The sequence below is a fragment of the Urocitellus parryii genome, chromosome 6 (assembly GCF_045843805.1).
Source record: "Urocitellus parryii isolate mUroPar1 chromosome 6, mUroPar1.hap1, whole genome shotgun sequence".
NCBI lineage: Eukaryota > Metazoa > Chordata > Mammalia > Rodentia > Sciuridae > Urocitellus > Urocitellus parryii.
Window position 1 is genome coordinate 175,886,939 of NC_135536.1, and position 26,016 is coordinate 175,912,954.

The window sequence follows — 26,016 nt, forward strand, 5'->3', positions numbered from 1 at the left end:
GTGTCAGGCGGCGGCGGCGGCGCGGGCCCATGGCGGCTGGCCCCGGCGAGGGCTCGATCCCGCTCCGCCCCCGGCCGCCGCTGCCTGCAAAGTCCCGGCCACTTTTACGCGCCAAATCCTTTTTGCCGCGAAAGAGCCACGAGCCGCAGAGCGCCGTCACCATTGGTTGTCCGTACTCTGACGGAGGCGGCGGCGGTGCCTCCTATTGGCTGCAGCGCGCCAGACCGGCTGTGAAGGGCGGGACCGGGCGGCGGCGCGGGGCGGGGCGGCCAATCGCGGGGCGGGACGCGCGCAGGCTTTGTCGGGGCGGTGCCAGGCGCGTTCTTTCTCCCCGCCCCCAGGTCGGATGGCTTCTGCTGGAGGCGTGGGGACACTGACCCCATCTCCGCCCCTACACACCCGGTCCTGATGATACGGGTGTAGTGAAGGCTGAGCTCAGAGTTTTGCACATCTCCCCATCAGCAGACCCCACGTGACCCCCAAACCCTCCACCTGAAGCCCCCACACCCTCATCTCAGAGCTCCAGAAACGGACCCTTCCTCTTTTCTGGATGCTCAGGCCCACCTCCCACCTCCAAAGCCCCAGCCACGTGCGCCATCCTCAGCTTGACCCACCTACACCGCTTACTCAAATCCTTTTCCTGGCCCAGCCCTTTTGCCCAGTGCCCAAGCCCAGTTTTAGCTGCAGTCCCTTCAATAGCAGCGTACCCCCAGCGCCAGGGCACGCGCACCTCAGCTTGAGCTCGTTCACTCCTCGAATGCTCAAGAGTCGTTTTGAGATCCTACTCTGTTCAGAAATCCTTAGTTCAGACCTTGACTTAGGGCCTTACGGAGCTAACAGTCTAGTGAAAAGGGAAGAAGGGGAAGAGAAAACGTGTTCACGGTATCATGAAGAGTCAACCATTAAGAAGTAAATCCAGGTTCCAAGCTGGGTGGCGCAAGCCTGTCATCCCAGCGGCTCTGGAGGCTGAGGCCGGAGCATCACAAGTTCGAGGCCAGCCTCACCAATTTAGAGAGTTCCTGAGTAATTTAGCGAGACCCTGTCTTAAAAAACAAAAAAAAGAGTTGGGAATGTAGTTCAGTGGTAAACCCTTCCCTGGGTTTAATCCCCAGTACCAAAAAAATAAACCCCATGTTAGACCTCACAGAGGGAGAAGGTAAGGATGCTGAGCGTGAAAATGCATTCAATCCTGAGGCCCTGGGACAGTTCCATCAGCATTTCTCATTGCTCAGGTCAACTGATCCGACCAATATTGTCCTCTCTGGGCTAGGCCATGTGCCAGCACTGAGGACAGATGTGAAACACGACCAGTAAAGTCTACAGACTTGCCTGCCCTCTGGTGTGTGACCCATGTGACCCACAAGGGTAAAAAAAGTAGCTAGGATACAAATAAGAATCAAATCCTCAGGCCCAGCGTCAACGTCACTTTCCCTGGGGGCCTTCGGGAATCAGGGTTCCTCATTTTCTCCATGAGCACACCCTGCATTCCTCCGCTTGCCTTCCTCGCCAGTCTGGGGGCTCCAGCGAGGCCTCCTCCCACTGGCCTGGCCTCCAGTTGGTGCTGAAAAAGATTATGAGAGAAATGGAGCCCAACGTTGTGAAGGACACAAAAAGGAGGCCAAGTTTCGCCATGGTCCTTAGGGACCTGGCTTCAGAATCACCCGGGCACTTGTTAACTTCAGATCTACCCCAGCCCTGACAATTTCGAATTTCTAGGAGCCTGAAAATCTGCATTTTAATAAGCAACCCCCATCCCCATACCGGGTGGGGTTTTTGTTGTTGGCAGTACTTGTATTTTGAACTAGGGCCATCCGCTCTACCCCTGAGTTACATCCTCAGCCCTTTTAATTTTATATATATATATAATTTTTTTCATATTTATTTTTTAATCTTATTTATTTTTATGCAATGCTGAGGATCAAACCCAGTGCCTCACACATGCTAGGCAAGCGCTTCAACACTGAGCTATTGCCCCAGCCCTTATTTTATATTTTTGAGATAGGGTCTCTGTACATTGCCCAGGCTGACTTTGAATTGTTGTGTGTGTGTGTGTGTGTGTGTGTGTGTGTGTGTGTGTGAGAGAGAGAGAGAGAAACAGAGAGAGAGAGACGGAGGATTGAGCCCAGAGCCTCGCACATGCTAAGCAAGCCCTCTGCTACTGAACAGGCTGATCTTGATTTTTGAATCCTCCTGCCTCAGCCTCCCCAGTATCTAGGATTACAGGTGTATGCTACCATACCCAACTTACCAGGTGATTTTTATGTGTACTTACCTTTGAGAACAAATTGATATACAACCAATGTGTCTCTCAAGTTACAGTTCCTAAAGATGCTTCTCAGCCTATTATGTTATTGACCTTGTCCTGCCCCTTCTAGGACTGCTATGAGGATGAAAAGCACAAGGGATTTGAAAATCTTTTATTGTCTATGAAGTGGTTTCAAAAAGCAGCAGGAGTTTTTTCCCCCCTCTGATGAGCAGTTTATAAAATTAGTCCAATATAAATCCTAGACTATATAAACCCACATGGTGGCACTGCAATTTGGGAGGCTGAGGCAGGAGGATTACAAATTCAAGGCCAGCTTCAGTAACTTAGTGAAACTCTTTCTCAAAATAAATAAAAAGAGCTGAGGATATAGCTCAGGGATAGAGTGCTCTTGGATTCAACCCTTAGTTCTGCAAAAATCCTAGAATGTTTCAGAACTACAAAGGCCCACAGGGACCACATAAGCTTCTTGCTGTACAGATGGGAAAATGAGGTCCATTCCGGGAAGGGGAAAGTCAGCCAGAGGCCGAGAGGCGAGCACTTTCCCATTGCAGATGGAGACATTGCCTTTCCCCACTCCTTCCTTTTTTATATGGTCTTTTAATTTTTTTTAAATATTTATTTTTTAGTTTTGGGCGGACACAACATCTTTGTTTGCATGTGGTGCTGAGGATCGAACCCGGGCCGCACGCATGCCAGGCGAGCGCGCTACCGCTTGAGCCACATCCCCAGCCCGTCTTTTAATTTTTTGATGGTGCTAGGAATGGAACCCAGGGCCTCACCTATGGTAGGCAAGTACTCTACCACTGAGCCATGTCCTCAGCCCTTCCCACTCCTTCCTAAAGAGCCCCAATGACAGTAAAATTCACTTTTAAAAGATATGTTCATTTTCGTTGTAAATGTAACTTTATTTTATTTATTTATATGTGGTGATGAGACTCGAACCCAGGGCCTCACTCATGCTAGGCAAGTGCTCTACCACTGAGCCACAACCCCAGCCCCAATAAAACTCCCTTTTGTAAAGGCCTTTCCTACCTCATAGTCTTTCAACAGGCACAAAGCCTCACCATGGTGGTTGCTGGACAGGGGAAACAGATTGTTGTTATTGCCCCATTTTATGATGAGGAAACTGAGGCTCAAAGAGCATGAGCTTGCCTAGTCGATGAAAAAGGTATTACTCATGCTTCAGGAGGCCAAAGCCAGGGGTTTTTCAAAATTCAGCCCTGCCCAAATTATTTCAGTACACATCGCAGGTGGAAGCAGCTGCCTCCTTCCCACAATCCCTGGTGTCCTGCTGCAGCAGAAAGGAGTGAAGACCAGGATCTCCAGCATGAAACCAGCAAGAGATAAGGGCTTCTGGATCTGTCGATACCTACTGGGAAGCAGAAAGGCCTGAGAGATGGGGCCTCTTGGCCCTGAGCCTGGAAGATCCTGATAAGGCTGTTCTCAATGTCAGCAGTTCTCCAGCTGATTGGCTTCCAAAAATCCACAGTCACTGGGCAGCCACTTTCATTGATGGTCCCCTTTCAACCCAATAATCCTGAAAATGAAGCTTGTTTATCTACATGGCTCAGGAAGGAGGCAGCTCAGAGAGGGATACTCACAGTTCAAGGTCACACAGCAGAACTGAAATGGTAACTTAGCCTGTTCTACTGCAAAATCTTGCCACCCTCTGTTAATACCCCAAGAGCCAGGCTCAGGGCTGTTGAGATTATAATGTGTGGTTTCCAAAATTCATTATGGTAGATAATAGCATAGTTAGTAGGTGTTTAGACCCATCATTATCTCTACCTCCTCTGTAGGAATCCATGAAGGCAGAAGCTCCTAGGCTGGGGGCCCTCTGCCTAGAGACATCTTTCCCTTGGTTCTTTCTAAGATGCAGGATGACATAAAGGTAATAGGAGGGACTTCCAAATCACATGGACATAAATAGGAATTTGGTCTGTGTGATTCCCTTCATTTCCTCTATGCCTCACTCATTCAATCCACCGATATTTACTGAGCACCTACCGTGTAATCAGGCGTTGTGCTGGGGGTTTGGGGACACAGCCATAAACAAAACAGACCGCTCCTGGGCACCTGGAGCTCACAGTCCAGTGGGAAAGTAAAGAATTATTTCTATGGACTAACACAGTAACCTCATTAAGAAGTCTGATGACTGACACAAATAATTGAAAACGATTTATTTCACACACAGCACCTCCCACAAACATACATTCTTATCTTAAAAAAAAAACCTTCCAAATATGAATGTGTCATCATTATAAGGAATGCATAATTGGGAGAAATGGTTCTGTGGTGACTTAATTTTATTAAGGGGCACAGAGACATCCATTGTTGAGTCCTGGCAGAGGGAAGTGGGGAGTTTTGCATCTGCAACTCCCCGTTCCTCTTGAATGGCCCAGGGACGCTGCACTGACTGACAGTTTACTGTCCTTGGAGCTGTTCTGTCACTGTGCCAGCTCCGACTGTGTCTGAACAGGCCTCCTACCCAGCCAAGCAGTGGTGTAACCTGGGAGCAAGGCCTCGGAGTCAGGCAGACGTCAGCTCTGGCCCTTCTTGGTTTTCTGACCTGGGAAGTGTGACCTCAGCCCCAGAACCAGGAGTACCAGGACGGGTATCAGGGTCACATGAGAACACAAGCCGAGTTCACCAACTGGCCCACAGGTGTGATATAATTTGCCCACTGAGTAATTTTTTCAGTTGTGAATTCGTTTTAAGGTTTAAAAATTAGGGAATCCTATAGAAGAATTCAAATATCTGCCAGGCACGGTGGCTCACACCTGTAATCCCAGTGGCAGGAGGATCTGGAGTTCAAAGCCAGCCTCAGCAACTTAGTGAGGCCCTCAGCAACTCAGTGAGCCCCTGTCTCTAAATAATATACAAAATAGGGCTGGGGATGGGGCTCAGTAGGTGAGTGCCCCTGAGTTCAATCCCTGGTACCTCCACCCCGAAAAAAAAATTGAAAGTCTCATCTTTGGTGGCATCTTAGAAATGATGTTCAAAAAGTACGGAGGGGGGTGCTGGGGCTGGGGCTCAGTGGTAGAGCCTAGCACGTGTGAGGCACTGAGGTCGATCCTCAGCACCACATTAAAAAAATAAATTGAATAAAGGTATTGTGTCCATCTACAGCTAAAAAATATATATATATATATTTAAATGCGGAGGGGTCTGGGGTGTAAGTCAGCGATAGAGCAGGTGCCCGTGCAGCACCCTGGGTTCGATCCCCAGCACCCCCTGCATCCCCCCTCCACCCACCAAAAAAAAAAAAAACCCAGCACAGGTTTCTGACACAGCCCTGGCCCAGCACCTGGCTTGTCACAGCCCTCAGGTTACCCCAGGATCTTCAGCATCCAAGGCTGAGGCTGGCCACTGGGAACCATCAGCGCCTTTTTTTTTTTTTTAATCCTTTTCTTGTTTTCCTGATGACACCTGCTGCCCTGCATTTGGTACCCGGGTTGACAGGCACAGGGCAAATGCAGTCAGGGAGGGCCACGGGGAGGCTCAGGGAGGGAAGAGAAAGGCTTTTTATAATGTATTAAGATATTCAGAGAGGAGGAGCCAGAGGTTCCCTCCCCCTTTTTTGAAACAACAAAAAAATCCCTGCTGGAAGCCAGGGTTATATATATGCCAAACAGCCCAGGAAACCCACCAGGCCTCCCCGGGCTGCCACTGAACCGAAACAGGGGCATTGTGTGCAGACCACTGGCTGGCGGTGGGGGCATTGTTAGGGCCTGGGCCTGTCTGGGAAGAGGCGGGTGGAGGGGCAGGCGGAGTGTGTTCCCATGGCTCCCTGGGGAGTGACAACAATCAGGGCCAGCTGGGAAGCCTGGCACGCCAGGGGCCCGGTGGGTAGGCAGGCAGGCCCCAGAGGGGCCAGGGAGGGCAGTGGGGGGCCAAGCAGGCAAGGTGGGGGGCAAGGTCAGGGCCTGTTTCTTAGCCAGGGGGCAAGGCCTAAAGAGGGGAAGCATGGAGGCCATCATTACCCCCCTTACTGCCCCTCCAAGGCCCTGGGCCACGGAGCCTCTGCAAAGTACACCCCAGATCTGCCTGTTGCTCTCTGTCTCTGTCACCCTCCCGGCCTCTGTCCTGGTCACCATGCTCTTTCATCTCTAGGCCACATGGATTCCTGCTGCCAGCCTGGCCCTATGCTCTGTCCTCCACAAGCTGCTAGAAGCATTTTGCCCACATGTAACTAGCACCACATCCTTTACCTCCTAAAAACAAAGGCTGCCCAACAGGCTTAAAAGAAAACCCAAGGCTTTCCCCAGCCCGAGAAGCCTGCCCCAGGCCAGCCTGCCCCTGGGCTGCCCCTCCAGGAGCCCGCTGCAGTCGCCTCTTCAGGGCCTTGGAATGCCAGTGCCTTCAGCTGTTCCCTCCTCAGGGACTGTGCACTTTGAAGATCTCTGGCCAAAAACACCCTTCCTCCACCGCTTTGCACAGTTCTCTTTATTCAGGGCTCACAGCAAACTTCACCCCCTGGGAGACACAACACCCGGCTCTCCCCTCTCTGGTCCCTCCATGACACTGCCTTCACAGAACCTAGCACTTCCTTGATTCTTTTCTCTTTCTTCTTCCTTTTCCTGCCCCTAGTAACTGGGATAGAACCCAAGGGTGCTCCACCACTGAGCAACATCTGCAGTCCTTTTCTATTTTTCAGTTTGAGGTAGATTCTCACTAAGTTGCTGAGACTGGCCTTGAACTTGCAATCCTCTTGCCTCAGCCTCCCAAGTTGCTGGGATGACAGGTGTGCACCACCACGACCGACTTGCTGCAATTAACTTGGGATACTGTTTATCACAACTTTAAAATCATGGTTTTGGATTCTGCCTCTAGAACTTGCATTTAATGTATTTGTAAGAGCATACATTCCTATCATGAATTTTTAAAAAAATGGGGGAGGGGTGCTGAAGGTATAGCTCAGGATTAGAGTGCTTGCCTAACAAGCTCGAGGTCCTGGGTTAGATTCCCAACACACACACACACACACACACACACACACACACACAGATTGTTTCTGAGAACCATTTCAATACTCATTATAATTGGTCTCTCTTGTAATCCTATGTATTTTACTGAATGGGTTTTGGAAGCAGCACTCAAGAGGGTTGATAGGCTCCACCAAATGCCAAAGGGGTTCATGACACATGTAAACAAAGACACTCTAAAAGAAGTGTCTTAACAGAGCTGATGTGGCCTGGCCCGGGTCCTACTCTCAGCTGACATGCCGCTCACAGGCAGAGGCTCCAGGGAGAAGCCCGGAAGAGCAATGAGATCAGGGTTTCTGACACCAGCCCTGGGACCTGCGTTTCAATTCTGCCTGGTTTTTGTCTCATTTATTAAATCACGACATCCACAGCAGCGTTGAGCACAGAGTTCTGGTACAGAAAACAGAGAGTCCTCCCTTGGGAAGCTCCTCAAATCAACACCAGAAAAGAGTACAGTCTTTCTTTGTCCTCTAAGTGGGCCAGCCTGGCTTCCTGCTACCTACAGTACAGTGAGTTCTAAAAGGGGCTTTCTGCTGAAAACCCAAACCTCCTCACTCAAAAATGCCCTTCAGCCTGGGGCACGGTGGTGCACTCAGCTAACTAATCCAGCAGCTTGGGAGGGTGAGGCAGGAGGATCACGTTCAATGCCAGCCTCCACAAATGAGCAAGGCCCTGAGCAATTTAGTGAGACCCTGTCTCAAGATAAAAAATAAAAAGGGGGATTGGGGTTGTGGCTCAGCGCAAAAATAAATAAATAAAATAAATTTACTGTGTCCAAGTACAACTAAATAAAATATATTAAAAAAAAAGGTGAGGATGCATGCAGCTCAGTGTACAGCACCTCTGGGTTCAATCCCAGTACCAAAATAATAATAATAATAATAATAATAAATTAGAAACAGAAAATTTAATATTGTCGGACTGTGGGTGTAGCTCAGAAGTAGACTATGTGTGTAGCAGGCACTAGACCCTGGGTTCAATCCCCATTTACCAAAAAAAAAAAAAAAAAAAGCCCTTTAAGGTTAAAGACAGACATTCTCCCCCTGGGAAACTGGAACAAGAAAAGGAGAGGAAAAAAAGCATTTCTTTTTATAAATACTCTCTAATTTGTCAAAGAAAGCGGCCATTTGAAGTCACAGTTGTGGGTTTGTGGGCTGGTTCCAGGAGGTGGAGCACATGAGGTGCCCTGGTTTGGGGGGATGCCAGCTTCAAAGCCAAAGTGCAGTCACGGTGCAGGAAGAGTGGACGGCGGCGTGGACAGAGATGGCTCCCCCAGGATCCTTTCTGGAGCGCGGGTGTGGACGGCCTGAGCGACCAGCACCAAACCAGGCAGTTTCTTGGCGGCTCAGCACATGAATCATCGCTCTCCCGTGGGCTCGCTCAGCCAGCTCTAATTTGGGAGCTGAGCAGCAGAAGGGCCTCAAATTAACTTCACTTTGTCCTTCCTCTTTCACTTGGCGTTCTGGGGCCCGAACATTGGATGCCATTTACATGGAAGCTCAGGATGTCCAGGGTGGTTTACTATTGCACTGATCACAAGCAGAACTTCCCAAGCTATTCTGGAGGTAGACTTGGGGGCAAAGGGACAGGCCAGGCCCACAGACTCACTTTTATACTGGATTATTAACCAAAGAGAAACCAAACACACAGAGGACAAGGAAGGAAATACCAAAGAGGTGAGATGACATTGCAATGTACAGTCTCTTATGAGACGAGGAGAGGTGGCTGTGTATTTTCGGAAAGTGCTGAGAGTGGGCGCCCCTGGCAGAGGAGGCATTTGGAGTGGAGCTTAGGTGTAGGAGGGAACCTGGTTTTTCCATTACACATTTTTTATACCATTTGAGTTTTGTACTATGTGTCCGTATAATTGATTTAAAGTTTTTTTTTTTTTTTTTTTTTTTATAGTTTTGCAAGTCAAAAGACTTAAATAAATACAGGTTAAACCAGGATGCTGTTTCAGGAGCTAGCATTCGGGAACAGTAAGTGGCTACCGTGTCGAGCGTCCTTTGGCCATCCGGTTTCACAGATCACAGAACACGGTGACTCAGCTGGGCAGTAGCACACACCTGTAATCCCGGTGGCTCGGGAGGCTGAGGCAGGAGGATCGCGAGTTCAAAGCCAGCCTCGGCAACTTAGTGAGGTCTTAAGTAACTCAGAGACCTGTCTCTAAATAAAATACAAAATAGGGCTGGGGAAGTGGCTCAGTGGCTGCGTGCCCCTGAGTTCAATCCCTGGCATTCTCCCAAAAAAGAAGAGTAAAAAGAAAATGGAGGCCCAGCTAAGAAGGAGCTGAGGGCTCTTCCTCGGCTGCTGGAAGGCAGAGTCCTGCTCCCCAGCAGGGACCACCCCACCGCCTTCCTCCCTGGCGTGTGCAGTTGGGGGCAGCAGATGCTCCGACAGGATCCAGGGAGATGCCATCTGTGAGGGAAACCTATTCTTAGAGAGCAGAGACAGTCGGTGGTGGAGCAGACCTATCCCACAGCAGTGGGGGGACCCCAGGAGGGCAGGCGGCCAAGGCTTTACTTTGAGCCAGGGAGCAGGGCAGGCTAAGAGCGGGGTGCACTCAGTTCTCAGGACCTCGCATCCATCTGCATCAGACGCCATGTTAGAAATAACGAAGACGTTTATTGAGTGTTCACTTTTATATGTCGAATCAATTAATCATCCAGACCCTCCTAAGGCAGGAGCTGTTACAAAGCTACTTTACAGATGAGGAGACAGAGGCACGGAGGGTCAGTCACTTGCCCAAGAGGGGCCAGGCCAGGTCTTGAGACCAGGCGGTCTGGTTCCAAAGCCCATGTCCCTAACTGCCATGTCATGCTCCCTCTCCACCTGCTGTACAGAGGCCAATTTTAGTTTGGGGTTCCCCAACAGCAGACCCTGAGGCAAGGACTTGAGTGGTTTGAGGGGGAAGTGACCCCAGGCAGCACTGGCAGAGGCTCAAGAAAGGGCGCAGGGAGGGCGTGGCTTTGAGTCAGCCCACTGTGGCCTCCTGAGGTTCCATCCAGCTAGGGAGCTCTGGGGGCCAGCACAGGGCTCAAGCCTAGGGTTTCCCCGCCCAGAGGGGGAGCTGCAGCTGGAGAAGGGGAACCCAGTGACAGGCGAATCCTCAGGCAGGAGATGGTGGCAACAGGAGAGGTGGTTGGTTGTGTGGAAGTGGCAGGTTAGAGGAGGTGGAGCAGGTCACACTCCCCACCACCTCATCAGAACAACCTGCTTTGAGATGGCCCGCCCCCCGCCCCCCACGCCTCCACAGTGAGAATCACTGTGAGAATCACCTCCCCTGAGCTTGCAGTCAACCGTGCTAGGAGCACTGCCTGTCCAATCTGACATGATCCCACCGCAGTCACCCCACACTGTGACGCACTGGTCACAGGGAATAATGATGGTTGGCTCTGTCATGCCCCACACTACCCTGCTACTTGGGGTGGGGCTCAGGGCTGCGCACCAGCCTCATCTGGGAGTCCGCAGGGGGGAGCCTGTCTGATCCCCAACCCAGACCCAATCCATCAGAATCTACATTTTTACAAGCTCTCTAGTGACTTTTGTGGACATTTCTAGTAACTTCTAAGATACAAAAGGATATGGAAGTGGTACGTGTATTAATGGAAGTATTCCTAGTAGACTGAGGGTCCCAGACTGATAGCCTATGGACCATGTCTTCCTGGAGACTTGTTCTGCACAGTGGTTTGAAAAAATTCCACCAGCACCCAGGCTCTGATCCACTGTGCCCGTCACTTTCCACTGCAGAGCACCCCAAACATTTCCATTTATGCCACTAGGGATGACTGCAGGCATCTGAGTTGGTACCCTTTTGGGGCTCAATCCTATGACTAGCTAATATTTGCATGGCATGGCATCAAAATTTAAAACAAGGCACTAAAAAAGACATGGGTTTTGGAATCAGGCAGATCTGGGTTCAAATACTGATTTGGCTGTTACATGAACTATATTCCCTGGGCAGGTTACCTTCTCTCTCTGACCCTCAGTTTTTACATCCATAAAATGGGGATCAACAGACACACTTGCATTGTCACTGCTTGGATTAAAAATAAAAATATGCAAAGCACCCAGGAGGAAATTAGAACTCACTAAGTGGAAGGAACCAGTAGTAGTGGCAGAAGTTGTAGTTGTAAGAGTCCAATGTGGACACTGGGTATTATTATATTATTCTCATTTTATGAGAAATTGAGGCTCTGAGAGGTCGAGAACCTTCCCCAAGGGTTCACAGTGGAGTGGGAGCACAAAAGTCATATCCTCCAGCTCTAGATCTGCACTGTCCACTAGAAACTTCTTTGGGAATAGAAGTGTTCTGTATCTGTGTTGCTTGATATGGAAGCCACTAACTCCATGTGGCTACTGGGCACTGGAATGTAGCTCATCCAAACTGAGGTGTATCGGAAGTATTAAATATGCACTGATTTTTTTGGGGGGAGGAGTACTGGGGTTTGAACCCAGGGGCACTCTACACTGAGCTACATCCCTAGTCCTTTTTCTTTTGAGACAGGGTCTTGCTAAATTTCCAAGGCTGTCCTCAAGCTTGCAATCTTCCTGCCTCAGCCTCCCGAGTCACTGGGATTCCAGGTGTGTGCCATTGTGCCTGGCCACACACCTGATTTTGAAGACTTAGTATAAGAAAAAAGATGGTAAAATATCTCACTATGCTAATCATTTGTTGAAATTATAATGTTTTGTTAACATTAGGTCAAAATATATAATTAAAATTAATCCCATCTGTTTCTTTCTGGGTTTTTTTTTTTTTAAATGTTGGTTTCTAGGAAAAAAAAAAAAGTTTTTCATGGTAGCATTGAGGATTAAACCCAGGGCCTCACAAAGGCTAGACAAGTTCCCTACCACTGAGTTACATCCCCAGCCCTAGAAAAAAATCTAACTGCATGTCTGACTCACATTATGTTTCTACTGGACAGTGCGGTTCTAGAACTTCCCCAATACAACACCAGAGACAGGAACTTCATATTTCTTTAAAAAGTATTTGCAACCCGCTGCCCACCATCCAGGTGCCCTCTGTTACAGAAGAACAGTGGAAGAATGAAATACCCACCAGAAAGAGACCCTCTCTAAGGATCCTCTTCTGGGCTCGAGGACCCCTGAAGCCCAGAGACCTGGCCCTGGTCATGGGGGGCGGCAGCGTGGCTGGAATCAAGCCCAGGACTCCTCAACCTGACTCAGCCATCTGTGGCACCGTTCAAAGTACCTACTGAGACGTGAAAATCTGTGCTTTTACTTCCACAAATGGAGCCCCGGGAGGAGCCAAGACGGAGTGTGAGGCCTGACTTGGAGAAGGCAGGACCCTCTGGAGGGTGTGCTGGGGGCGCCCAGCGGGGCTCGCCAGGTGCCTGCGGGCCGGGGGGAGCCCCTGGGAGCCGCCTACTTGGAAGCGCGGCTCCTGTTGTAGATGAGGAAGTCCGAGAGGTCGTGCCACACGTTGCTGTCCTCGTACAGGTAGGTCATGGAGGACTGCAGCGAGGGCTGCAGCGTGGGCCGGTGATACTCAAAGAGCCACAGGACAAGCCCCCAAACCACCGCCGTGTAGAGAGGGAACGGGTCCCAGCGGAGCTCCGGGATGTAGCCCTTCTCCACGCCCAGGCGGCACAGCGCGAAGAGGACACGCGACGTCAGGTACATGTTGATCTGCGGAGAGGGGTGCCCGGGTTACTCATGGACATGGCCACCAGGAACCCTCCTCCCACCCCAGTCCCCACACCGGGACCTCTCCTGGGCTGGGGCCCAGGGCTTCTCAAAGTAGGTGTGCAAGATGGTGTGAGGCGGCAGGTGGCAGGCATCGTGGGATTTCTAGTTGTCGGCTATTTATTACTCTTTTTCACTATATATTTTTTAAAATAAATATACCTGGTTCAAAACCAAAAGGTAACTTGATATCAAAAATATAATCCATAACAGGAGATTTTGATAAAGTGAATCTCTTTGAAATTTAAAAATTTTCTGGGTGAAAGCCCATGTGAAGAGATTGAAAAGAAGAGCTGGAGCCAGGACAGTGTGTATGCCTGAGATCCCAAACTCAGGAGGCTGAGGCAGGAGGATCACCAGTTTGAGACCAGTCTCTGCAACTTAGTGAGGCCCTAAGCAAATCAGTGACAGTCTTTTTTTTTTTTTGAGGGGGCGGGTACTAGGTATTGAACTCAGGGGCACTCAATCACTGGGCCAAATTCCCCAGCCCGAATTTGTGTTTTATTTAGAGACAGGGTCTCATTGAGTTGCTTAGTGCCTCACTTTTTGCTGAGGCTGGCTTTGAATTCCTGATCCTCCTGTCTCAGCCTCCTGAGCAGCTAGGATTACAGGCAATGAGCCACCACGCCCAGGAGACCTTGTCTGAGAATTAAAGGGGGGGGGGTTAAGAATAGAGGTATTTTGGATTAGACAGAGGGGAGTGAAGGGAGAGAGGGGGCATGGGGGTAGGAATGATAGAATGAGCTGGACATTACTACCCTATGTGTATATATGATTACACAAACTCTCCATCTCGTACAACCAGAAGAATGAGAAATTATACTCCATTTATGTATGATGTGTCAAAATACATTCAACTGTCATGTATAACTAATTTTTTTTTAATATTTTATTTTTTAGTTCTCGGCAGACACAACATCTTTGTTTGTATGTGGTGCTGAGGATCGAAACCCGGGTCGCACGCATGCCAGGTGAGCGCACTACCGCTTGAGCCACATCCCCAGCCCATGTATAACTAATTAGAACAAATAAAAACAAACAAACAAAAAAACAAACAAAATGATGTAGCTCAGTGGTAAAATGTAACTGGCCCTGAGCTCAATCCCTAGTACCAAAAGAAGAAGAATAGCTATAGATGAGAGAAGGAGAGAGATACTTATGAAAATATATCTGTCAAAGCATTAGTACCTTTGAACTTGCGATCCTCTTGCCTCAGCCCCTCGAGCCACCGGGATTACAGGTGTGTGCCACCTGTGCCCAGTTTACAGAGCAAATTTTTAAAAAACAATCTATTTTCCCTAGAGAGCAATGTAACATTGACTTGGGAGACATGAGTTCCAGGCAGTTGCTGGATTTACAGATGGGGAAACAGAGGGGAGAAGTGACCTTCCAAGGACTGGCAGTCACAGACCTCAGACACGGAAGATGGTCAAGGGTTCATCTTCAACTCCCACCCCGAGCTTTATACCTAAACTTTGTCCCGCCCCCAGCCCCACCTGAGGGGGATTGTTTACCTGGCTGTTGATGTTATTGTTGTCTCCAAATATCAGGAAGCCCCCGATGAAGGCAGCCAGGAACGAATGCGACTGGTAGGCCTTGCCCTGTGTGTGGGACTGCAGGGCGCAGAGGCCCTTGTAGACAAACACGAAGCAGGCCAGATTCCGGGAGTGGGTGTAGGTGGCCTGCAGAATGGCTCGCAGTTTGTCCCGGAGGCTGCACAGACACAGGGAGCTCCCGTGAGAGTGGGCCCAGCTGTTCCAAGGGCAGTTACCTATCACACACATTGAAACTCCACTAGGCGAGGAGCTCAGGGGCAGAACCTCGGGGCAGAAGCTTGTTAAGCCCAGACTGCAACTCTCTCGACAGATTGGGCCTTCACTACTGCCACCTGGTCCCTGACACCCACACAGGGAATGCCACCACACTCTGTCCCCATACCCTACTTTCTTTTCATGGCTCTTTTCACCACCTGACCTTTCCTGGTTTGTATCATGTTCCATTATCCCTGCCCCCGCACCTGGAAGGTGGTGTCCAGATCTGGCTTACTCATCTGCAGGGCCCAGGACAGGGCCAGGCACATAGTAAGTCTTAAAAAAAATACTTTTTGAGCTGGGCACAGTGGTGCATGCCTGTAATCCCAGTGGCTTCGGAGGCTGAGACAGGAGGACCTTGAGTTCAAAGCTAGCCTCACCAAAGTGAGGCACTAAGCAACTCAGTGAGACCCTGTCTCTAAATAAAATACAAAATAGGGCTGGGGATGGGGCTCAGTGGTTGGGTGCCCCTGAGTTCAATCCCTGGTACCAAACAAAACAAAACAAAACTTTTTGAACATGTGAAGAAATGGAAGAGTGGCTGTCTCCCCAGTTTGTGCCGGGTCTGGGGACATGATTCCAAGAAAAACCCAATATGCTTGCTGCCCTCATGGGAATTATGAGGGGACTATGACATAATGACAAAATGAGGGTCCAACTTTGATAAAAGATGGTACCAGGGTCTGAAAGATGGGGAGGAATCAATGAAGTCAGGTGGAGAGAGAGGACCATCCCAGGCACAGGACTCAGCATGTGCAGAGTCCCTGAGGAGAGGCAGAGCATGGGGTAAAGGAACAGAGAGAGACCACTGTGGCTATGAGTAGAGAATGTGTGGGGAGAAGGATGCAGGGCAGCAGGAGGAGCTTTGTCTTCATCCTGAAACGGGACCGGTTTAATGGAGGTGATTCTTTTGAGGATCATTACGGGGCGCTGGGAACCGCAGCAAGCCTGTAATCCCAACTACTGGCGAGGCTGAGGCAGGAGGATGGCAAATTGGAGGCAATTTAGCAAAACCCTATCTCAAATTAAAATAAAAAGGGCTGGGGATGGATCTCAGTGGTAGAGCGCATGCCCAGTATATATGAGACCTTGGGTTAAACCCCCAGACTACAAAACAAAAAAAACCCACTAGGTGGCAGTAAAGAGACGGCAGGGGGAAGCCGAGTGTACACCTCTCAATCAGGAATACCACATCTGAGAGCCCTCAAGGACCCTAAAGGAGTGAGGTGGGTCCATTGGGCCCACTGGAAATTTGCCAGTAGCAGCTGGTTCTCGCCCCACGGGAACATGGGTCCCAGCGTTGTCAGTTCTAAGGAAAGAAAGCTGGATTTCCCTGTGAAATCTCAGTCCGGGCCAGTTTTTGCGCACCTAGGTCACTGCCCCTGTCTCCTAATGGACACCTACTTCTGTTTGTTTGAGACAGGCTCTCGCTATGTTGCATGGCCTTGAACTCGTGATCCTACTGCCTCAGCCTCCTGAGCAGCTGGCCTCTCCCTGACAGTCTGTGGCACCACTGTCAGCCTATGTACACACCTACTCTGGCCCGGTGCCACTCCCACCTCCCCCGCCAATCTCTTCTTAACCCGGCTGCACATTAGTAACCCTCACACCACTGCAGTAAGTCAGATAAGCCAGACACAGTGGCATGTGCCGGTAGTCCCAGCCACTTGTGAGGCTGAGGCAGGAGGATCAAAGCCAGGAGTTTGAGGCCAGCCTGGACAACACAGCAAGACCCCCATCCCCATGGAGGGGGTTAATGACAACTCCTGTTTAAAATCTTACAACAGCTTCCTGTTTTACTAAAAGAAAAAGCCGAATTCCTCTCTGGCCTTAAGCTGGACAGCCTGACCCAGGTTGCTGCTGTGACCCTCCTCTGGCCTCTCCCCTTCAACCACCCAGCTCCTACCTCCTCAGATTCACTGGGCATGATCCCACCTGAGTCTTTGCGCTGACAGTTCTAGCACCCTCAAATGCCCCTTCCCCTGGTGACTGCTTGGCCAGCTCTTTCACCCACTCTAGTCATAAGGCCACCGTCATTTTCTTTGTTTTTGGGTGTTTTTTTTTTTGGGGGGGGTAGGGGATACCAGGGATTGAACTCAGGGGCTCTCAACCACTGAGCCACATCCCCACCCCTAGTTTGTGTTTTATTTAGAGACAGGGTCTCACTGCGTTGCTCAGCACCTTGCTTTTGCTGAGGCTGGCTTTGAACTTGTGATCCTCCTGCCTCAGCCTCCCGAGCCACTGGGATTACAGGCCTGCACCGCCACGCCTGGCTGCCAATATCACTTTCTCATGGAAGCTCTCACTACTGAATTTGGCAGCCTGCCTGCCTACAGCACCCTCCACTCTTCCCTCTCCTGCTCCAATTTTTCTTTTCCACAGTCTGTTTCACCCTCTGACACCCCATCTGCTTTCTTTATTTATTATGCTGGCTTTCTGCCACCTGCTGCTAGAAGATAAGCTCTAGGAAGGCAAGAATCATTCTTTTGTTTTGTTTTTGGTACTGAGAATTGAACTCGGGACACTCAACCACTGAGCCACATCCCCAGCCCTATTTTATATTTTATTTAGAAACAGGGTCTCATGGACTTGCTTAGTGCCTCGCTAAGCTGCCGAGGCTAGCTTTGAACTTGCTGTCTCTCCTGTCTCAGCCTCTTGAGCTGCTGCGATCACAGCGCCACAATCATAGTTTTGTTCCCTGTCGTATCCCTGGTACCTAGAATAGTGTCTGGCACATAGTAAGTAAATATTTTATAGTTAAGTAAATAAATATTTTCCTCACCTTTTCCCTCACCATCCCCATCCTCTTGATAAACATTTGTTAAATGAATCAGTTAAAAAAAAAAAAAAAGTTCAGAGGGTTAAAAGCCCAAACAAAAATAAACCAGCAAAATAAAAATACAAAATGAGAAACTCTCAAATGAGTTGGACGTGGTTGGTAGGAGCTTCTGTGACCCCTACAAGCTCCAGGTAGGTCACTGCACACAAGATGTCTTCTGGGAAGGGAAGAGTTATGGGAGATCAGAAGGAAGGCAGAGATGCTTAAGTGAGGGAGGAGGGATCAGAGACAACTTCGCAGAGGACAGAGCCACAAAGAGCAGGTGTAGGTTGACAGGAGGGAAGTAAAGGTGTGGAGGAGGAGGACAGGGCATCTTGGAGGTGGGTGGAGCTGGGCAAATGGAAGTGGAACCACTTGTGGTAAGTGCATGGAAAGGTGGGGAGCTCTGTGTGCCCAGGGCATCCCTGGGTGGACAGAGTGGGGACAGAGCTGAGGCCAGGCTACAGAAGGCACTGAAGGCCAGGCCTGGAAGTTGGGCTTCTTTGGAAACAGTGGGGAGCCTGGGCATTTTCAAGCAAGGACGTGGGACCGGAGCTGGAGTTAGGTATGGCAGGGCCCAGGCTCCACCCAGCCAGGCCCAGAGGGTGGAACTGGTTTGACGGGTGCCCAGAATGGGTGGTACCTGCCACTCCTGAAGAGGAAGGTCATGACCAGTGCGTGAGGGGCCCGGATTTTGACTCCATAGCTGCAGAAACAAAAGAAAACGGTTACTCTGGCATCACGGGCTCGTAGCTTCTTTTTGGACACCCCCCTGGGAACCCTGTCCCCTCTCCCCAGTCCTCATTCTGATACCACTCAGGGAAACCATGATGGCTCCCCAGGGAGATCTGGGTTCAAGCTCAGCTCTTCTTATCCTGTGGTAGGGACACAGCTCGTCATCGGACATCTCTGAGCCTCAGTTTCCCCAACTGTAAAAAGAGATGCAAACCCTCGGGTTCTGGGCATAATTCTGATGGAAGCTGCTGACCTCCCTGCAGTTCCTGACGTGCCCGGCCCCTGCCGTCCTGCCTTGGTCCACAGCGTGCTCTTCCCTTACCCCTCCCAGCCACCTTTTCTCCCTCAGCTTTCTAATCTCAGCCGGACGGACCTTCTGACCCTTAAGACGAGGTTTGGACAATAGTTTATTGCCCCACAGATCCCCAAACTTCTCTGCAGCTCTTTTTTAAAACTTTTTTTTGGTACCAGGGATTGAACCCATGGACGCTTAACCACTGAGCCACGTCCCCAGTCCTTTTGTGTTTTAGTTGGAGACAGAGTCTTAACTAGGTTGCTGAGGCTGGCTTTGAACTCTCGATCCTCCTGCCTCAGCCTCTCAAACTGCTGGGATGACAGGTGAGCACCACTACACCTGGTGGCTCTCTGTAGCTCTTCATATGCCCAATTTAAAGGCGCATTTATCCCGAGTAATTTATCCTTTTATAGTTAACTCCCCCCCTCCACTGGACTGTGGGCTCTATGAGGGCAGGGACTGGGTCTTGTTTGTCCTCTGCAGAGTCCCCAAGCACCCAGAAGGATACCTAACATATAGTACATGCTCAGTAAATGATTACTGATTGGCTGGTTCTAGTAGAGTCCTTAATTACTCATGAGGGAAGGTGATTTCTAGAAGGTTCTATCTTCAGCTTAGTCCAACTTAAGAGATTCCCTAAAACATCTGTCATGTAACATTTTTAATGGATTTTTTTAGTTGTAGGTAGATACAATACCTTTACTTTATTTTATATAAAAATAAATAATAAATAGCACCACATAGGTGCTAAGGCTCAAACCCAGTGCCTCACCTGTGCTAAGCAAACGCTCTACCACTGAGCCCCAGCCCCAGCCCATCACGTAACATTTTACTTTCTTCTACATGTTTAATACATATGTTTTGACAACTGTTATACACCGGACCCCAAGTTTTTAATTATGCATTAAAGAAAGACTAGACATTTAAAATAATTAGAAATACGTCACAATGTTTTTTCCTGATCTTGAGAAATATGGGAGTTTACTTATTATTCTTTTGGGTAATGGAGATTACCCAGGGCAAACCCCACCACTGAGCTACATCATCAGCCCGGAAATTTGTTTTTATTTGCTTTTTTTAACCCTTTAGCACTTCCAAAATGATCTCTAATAATCATGCATTGATTGACTGTACTGGGGATTTAACCCAGAGGTGCTTTATCACTAAGCTACATCCTTAGTCAGGTCTTACTCATTTTCTGAGGCTTGCCTTGAACTAGTGATCCTCCTGTCTTCATGTCCCAAGTCGCTGGGACTGTAGGCACCCAGCTAAGCACTGCTTTTAGATGGTACATACTTGCCTCTTTTTAAAATTCAAATCTCTTCCCTCTGACTGTCCTTTCAACTTTCTCCTTTGAGCATCTGGGATTGTATGAACAAAACAGTGTTCACCTTCACTGTTTTAAAAATGGGTAGTGGGCTGGGCACGGTGCACACCTGTAGTCCCAGCTGCTTGGGAGTCTGAGACAGGAGTTCAAAGCCAGTCTCACCAACGGTGAAGCGCTAAGCAACTCAGTGAGACTCTGTCTCTAATAAAATACAAAATTGGGCTGAGGATGTGGCTCAGTGCTTGGGTGCCCCTGAATTCAATCCTTGGTATCCCACCACCCAAAACAAAACAAAACAAAACAAAAAAATGGGTAGTAGAAAGACAATGGTAGTTGGCATCAAAGCCCTACCATGTTTTGCTGTGTGAACTTAGATAAATCACTTAACCTCTGAGCTTTCCTTTCCCCATCAAGGAAAGGTATTCTCCTCAGGCGTGGTGGCACATATCTGTAATCCCAGTGATCTGGGAGACAGAGACAGGAGGATCATAAATTCAAGGCCAGCCTCAGCAACTTAGCAAGATCCTAAGCAACTCAGTGATACCCTGTCTCAAGACAAAAACTAGAAATGGCTGGAGGTGTACCTCAGTGATAAAGCATCCCTGGGTTCAATCTCCAGTACCTCAAAATTTTTAAAAATAAAAAACAAAAGGTATTCTCCATTTCACATAAGATATAACACATGTAAACGATTCTAGCACATCTTTTACTTTTCCTTGTTGGTGTCTCCACCCTCAGTCCTAACCAGGTTTCCTAGCTGCCTGACACAGATCTTACCAGACCTAAAGATCCTTATGGGCCTCCTTGTTGTGTCTGAATATATGAATCAAACCCACATCTGTCCACAGGAGGCTGCTGGGTAAATACACATGGCTCCATCATCCAGTGGAAAGCATGAGCGGCTTTATGCACATGGACTTGGAGAGTCTGTGGGATTTATAACAGCAAGTTGTATAACTGTGTGCAGTACAGCAGAAATTGCAAAAAATGAGGAAATTCTTCTATAATTGTACAAATTTCAGAAGAAAAAAAAATTTTAAAGATGTGGGGGAGCACATATTTATTTGTATATGCATACATCGTTCCTGGAGGAAGATATGAGACTGGACACAGGGACGGTCTTCAGGGGGAGACGCAAGGTGGCAGAGGGATGGAGCAGGCAGGACATTTTAGCATTTAATTTTTAGAGCTGGGGATGGAACTTGGCCCTCACATGTGCTAGGGGCACAGTTTATCATTGAGCTACACCTCCAGCTTAGCACAGAACTTTTTTTTTTTACAGTTTTGTGAAAGTGTTGCCTTTGTGGGGGCAGTACTTGGGCTTGAACCCAGAACTTACATATGCTAGGTAAGCACCCTACCACTGAATTACATCTCTAGCCCATTAACCAAATTTTTTTTTTTTTTTTGGTACCAGGGATTAAACTCAGGGCATTCTACCACTGAGCAACATCCCCAGCCCTACTTTGTATTTTATTTAGAGACAGGGTCTCACTGAGTTGCTTAGCACCTCATTTTTGCTGATTCTGACTTTGAATTCACAATCCTCCTGCCTCAGCCTCCAGAGCAGCTGGGATTATAGGTGTGCACTACCATGCCCAGCTTCATTAACTAATTTTTTAAAAAATGAAATTAGCTGGGTGCAGTGGGATTACGCACCTGTAATCCCAGCTATTCAGGAGGCTGAAGTAGGAGGATTGCAAATTTGAGGTCAGCTTGGGCAATTTAATGAGACTGCCTCAAAATAAATTTAAAAATGAGCTGAAAATGTAGCTCAGTGGTAGAGTACTTGCCGAATATGCACAAGGCCCTGGGTTCTAGCATCAGTGTCAAAAAGAAAAATGAGAAAGAAATTTTAAAATGTCAACAATTTAAAGCTGGTTATAAACTGGGTGTGGTGGCGTACCCCTGTAATCCCAGCAGCTCTGGAGGCTGAAGCAGGAGGAACGCAGTTCAAAGCCAGTCTTAGCAAATTAGTGAGGCCCTAAGCAATTTATTTTATTTTTTAGAGACAGAGAGAGAGAGAGAGAGAGAGAGAGAGAGAGAGAGAATTTTGATATTTATTTTTTAGTTTTCGGCGGCACAACATCTTTGTTGGTATGTGGTGCTGAGGATCGAACCCGGGCCGCACGCATGCCAGGTGAGCGCGCTAGCGCTTGAGCCACATCCCCAGCCCTGAGGTCCTAAGCAATTTAATGAGACCCTGTCTCGAATAAAAGTACAACAAAAGGATTGGGAATGTGGCTCAGTGGTTAAGTGCCCCTGGGTTCAATCCCCAGTGCCCAAACAAAACAAAACAAAAAAACTGGTTTATGGTTGCAGAGGCCGCTGAACCTCCTGTCCTCTCCCTTGCCTGACAGTAAGCAGGAGGCCCAGAGCCCCCATCTCAGCTCAGGAAGCTGTCTTCCTCTAGGCCCTCCAGAGCCACATCTATGTCTCCTGCACAGAGAGGCCTTGAGCCTTCTCCAGTTGACCAAAGCTAAATGGCCCTTCCTTTTACCCCAAACACAATCAGAACAGTGCCCCCAACTTCCTATATCAGCCAAGCCCCTTCCCAAAGTCCTCAAACTATAATGAGATTTGTCATAGCCAAGAGTGGTTGATATGATCCGGCAAGATCTAGTCAGTTACTCTCCTGTTCACAGGATTATTCTTTTAAATGGATCAAAGAGTACTTAAAGGACATAATGATAGGAGGATGTCATGTCCTGGAGAGTCCTGACTTGGATAAACTAGCTGTAGAGGACACTTGTGGGACAACTGAGACAATCTGACTATTGACTGAGCAAAGGTCAATATTATAGAATTCTTATCATTAATTGATTAAATACAATCATGACACTTTAGCCATATAGGAAAATGCTTTTAGTTTTAGAGAAGCACTATGGAATATTTCGGGAGTAAAGTTTGACACTGAAATATTGAGGAGTGAAACATCAGAGTGAGTTAAATTTTTACCAGGTTCAAACACCTCCATCATCTAAGTTGCCTCTCTAAATGAATACCCTCTCTTCACAAACAGGATATTCTTTTCCACCTCTGGATTTCATTCCGGTCATTCCCTTGCTGGGGATGCCCTTCTTTCCCTGGAAAATCCCAACTTCAGAAAACAACTACCACCTCCTGTGAAAGACATTTGTCACCTGGTACTGCCGTGGTAGTTTAACTCAGACTTCCCCTTTGGACTTGAGGTTCTTACAGATGGGCACAGTTTTGTAGCACCATCCAGTAATCCAATTGCTGCCTTTGAACACTCCTGATGGGTGAGTTGACTGTTTCCGTTTTATAGAGCAGGAAATGGAGGCCAAAAGAGATGAAGCATCATTCAGCTTCAAAGATGAAAGAGATCTGACCCAGAAGGTGTTGGCCTTGGCTGGGAAGGTCCACTGCAGGCACAGGGACAGCTAGAGCAGAGGCAGATGTACAAAGACAACATTATTGGGCAATGCCTGCTGACCCTGGGGCTGTGTGACTCCTATTCACTTCCTGTGAACAGGTTGGCAAAGGGGATACTGATGTTATCTCAGGACTCACCCCACCCTGGTCACAAAAAGAGTGGCTGATATGATCTGGTCAGATCCAGCAGGAACTAGCTTCCACCTGCCTCTGAGTTTTTATGAAAGCCTAGAGTCTGTCATTGGGGTTGAGCATCCCTGGGCTCGAATCCTGGCTCAAGCCCTGACCAAGTGATGGGACCATGAGCAATGAGCCACAGTCTTCCCATATGGGAAATGGGGACAATGGCAATACCTACTTTGCTGGCATTCATTCGTTCAATAAATATTTGAGAATTTACAGTTATGTAGCAGGTATTGTGAGTACGTCAAGGGACACAGTAGGTAAACATTTCTGTCTTCATCAAGTTCACTTTCTAGTGAGGCAATTGGACCATAAAACAAGATAGAAAAGCAAATGCTTTAGCATCCCATAGTGACAAGTACCACAGAGACAAATAGAAAAGGAGGCGGAGAGATGGCCCCAGCGGAGAGATGGCCTCAACGAAGAGGTGACAATTAAGCAGAGGCCTGTGAAAGGTGAAGGAGTGAGTGAGCCAGGTAGACATCACGTGACTGTAATACAATAACGGCCAACAATTATGTGTATGGGGGTAAATATTCCACACATATTGACTCAGTCCTCTGACAGTATGACTTAAGAACTATTGTTTCATTTTACAGAAATTGAGACTAAGAGAGGTTAAATGACTTGCTCAAGATCACACAGATAGGTGGCACCAGGATTCAAATCTTGACAGTGCGAATGCTTGCCACCATGACATTTTGCCACCAAGAATGTCATCTTAGGGGAACACAGGTCTTCGGTTGGTTCTCTGCTTGGTCGCCAGTTCCAACACAGTAGGCTGTCAATAAATGGTGGCTGTCACGCATGAGGTTTAAAGGTGGCCAAGCTCCCTTTAGGGCACCAGCCAGGTGAAATGACCCCAAGACCTCACTCCTCAGGTTATAAAGAGGTGAAATCAATTTGCCCAGCAAATATTTGCTGCTTCTCTTACTTTCTTTGACTTCCCCCAGGAGTCCCCAGTGTTAAATGAGGACTTAGCGCCGAAGGATGTGCGCCCAAAGGCAGCCTAATGGGGGCACATAGACAGGAGGTGCCTGCTAGAGGCCAGAGTCCAGTTTGTGCTGAAGGGCCGCAGAAGCCAGATAGGCCAAAGGGTGCACGGCCAGGCTGAATGAACTGGGCCCAAATAAGGGGATACAGGTGCTGGCACTGGAGGATCCAGAAACAGCGCAGTGGGAGCCCTGGCTCAGAGGTGGCAAGGCGTTTGGAAGTCAAAACCCGGCTCCCACTGCACAGATGGTGGACACCGAGTCCTAGAGACACGCGACGGCTGCTCAAGGGCACAACAGGCAGCGGCGCCGGGCCTCGAACCCGTGTCTCCAACTCAACCTGGCGGGTCCCTCAGCCCCTCCCAGCCCTATCGCCCCACTCACACGATCCCGTTCCGGAAGCCCTTAATCAGGGCCAACGCAGCGTGGTAGCGGCGCTTGCGCAGCAGTGCATTGACCGCCTGGAGTAGAGCCTGTAGCTGCGGCGGGGCGGCCATAGCGCGGGAGGCAAGTGGGGTTGAGGGACTCAGCTGGACTCACACTGACAGCCCCGGGTTGCGGTAGCACAGCTCACCGCCTACGGAAAGCGCCGCCACGTCTGTGTACCCATAGGCTACATCTGCCGTCACTCATGTAGAGTGAGCCAATCACAAAGCTTATTCGTCCACAACAATAATGGGATGTTTTCACTCTTAAAAATAACCGTCTGATTGGAAGGGAGAGGAGAGCTTTAGCCAATCACAATGACTCTGCCTCCGGAAGGTTGGCAAACCTGCAGTTGTCCAATTAGAAGCCACTTTTCCTTAGAGGCGTGTTCGGTTCACCCAGGGGCTTGGAAGGAGGTGTGGCAGCCATGGGCCAGCATGGAGGCTTCCAGGAAGAGGTGGGCCTGTTGTAGTTGGAATAGACGATTTAGGTGGTGACATTAGGAGGAACTGGCTTGACGCTTCTGACTTGGTAGCCCACATCACGACCATCTTTTCAGAGCATAAATCAAGTGACACCCTAAGTGACTTCCACCAACTCTTAAAAGCCAAACTCCTCCCCAGGGTCCACAGGAAAAGAACTTTATGCCCTGGCCCCCGCCTCCCTCACTAGTGCTACCTTCCTCACTTGCCATCTCACTCGCTCCTCTCCACCCAACAGGCTTCCTTTCTGTTCCTTGAGCTTGCCAAGAACCCTTCTGCCTCAAACCCTTTGCACGTAACCATTTCCCCACCGGGTATGCGTCCCCCAGAGCTCTTCCCATGGCTGACTTCCTCTCAACCTTCAGGTTTCAGCTCACACACCATGTTTATCAGAGAGGCCTTCCTAGATATCCCATGGAAAATAGCACTGCTCACTGTTAGTCTTCTTTTTCGTTTTTGTTTTGTTTTTGATGTAACCCTAATGGTACATGCTTTTTGAAGCAATACGATTTGGCAATACAGCATGTCTCATAGCGTTTATGGGTGACATTTACATATGACATTACTGTGTGGGGTTGACACTGGTTAACA

General features: G+C 48.9%; 1 protein-coding gene across 1 annotated transcript; it reads right to left on the minus strand.

The window, feature by feature from the left end:
* Positions 1 to 9,890: 9,890 nt before the first annotated feature.
* Positions 9,891 to 25,088, minus strand: Pxmp4 (peroxisomal membrane protein 4). Its single transcript, XM_026383247.2, has 4 exons — positions 24,902 to 25,088; positions 18,233 to 18,295; positions 14,475 to 14,673; positions 9,891 to 12,903 (listed from the first exon to the last, which is right to left on the minus strand). The coding sequence occupies exons 1-4, from the start codon at positions 25,012 to 25,014 to the stop codon at positions 12,640 to 12,642; spliced, it is 639 nt and encodes a 212-aa protein (XP_026239032.2). The 5' UTR covers positions 25,015 to 25,088; the 3' UTR covers positions 9,891 to 12,639.
* Between the last annotated feature and the right edge of the window lie 928 nt (positions 25,089 to 26,016).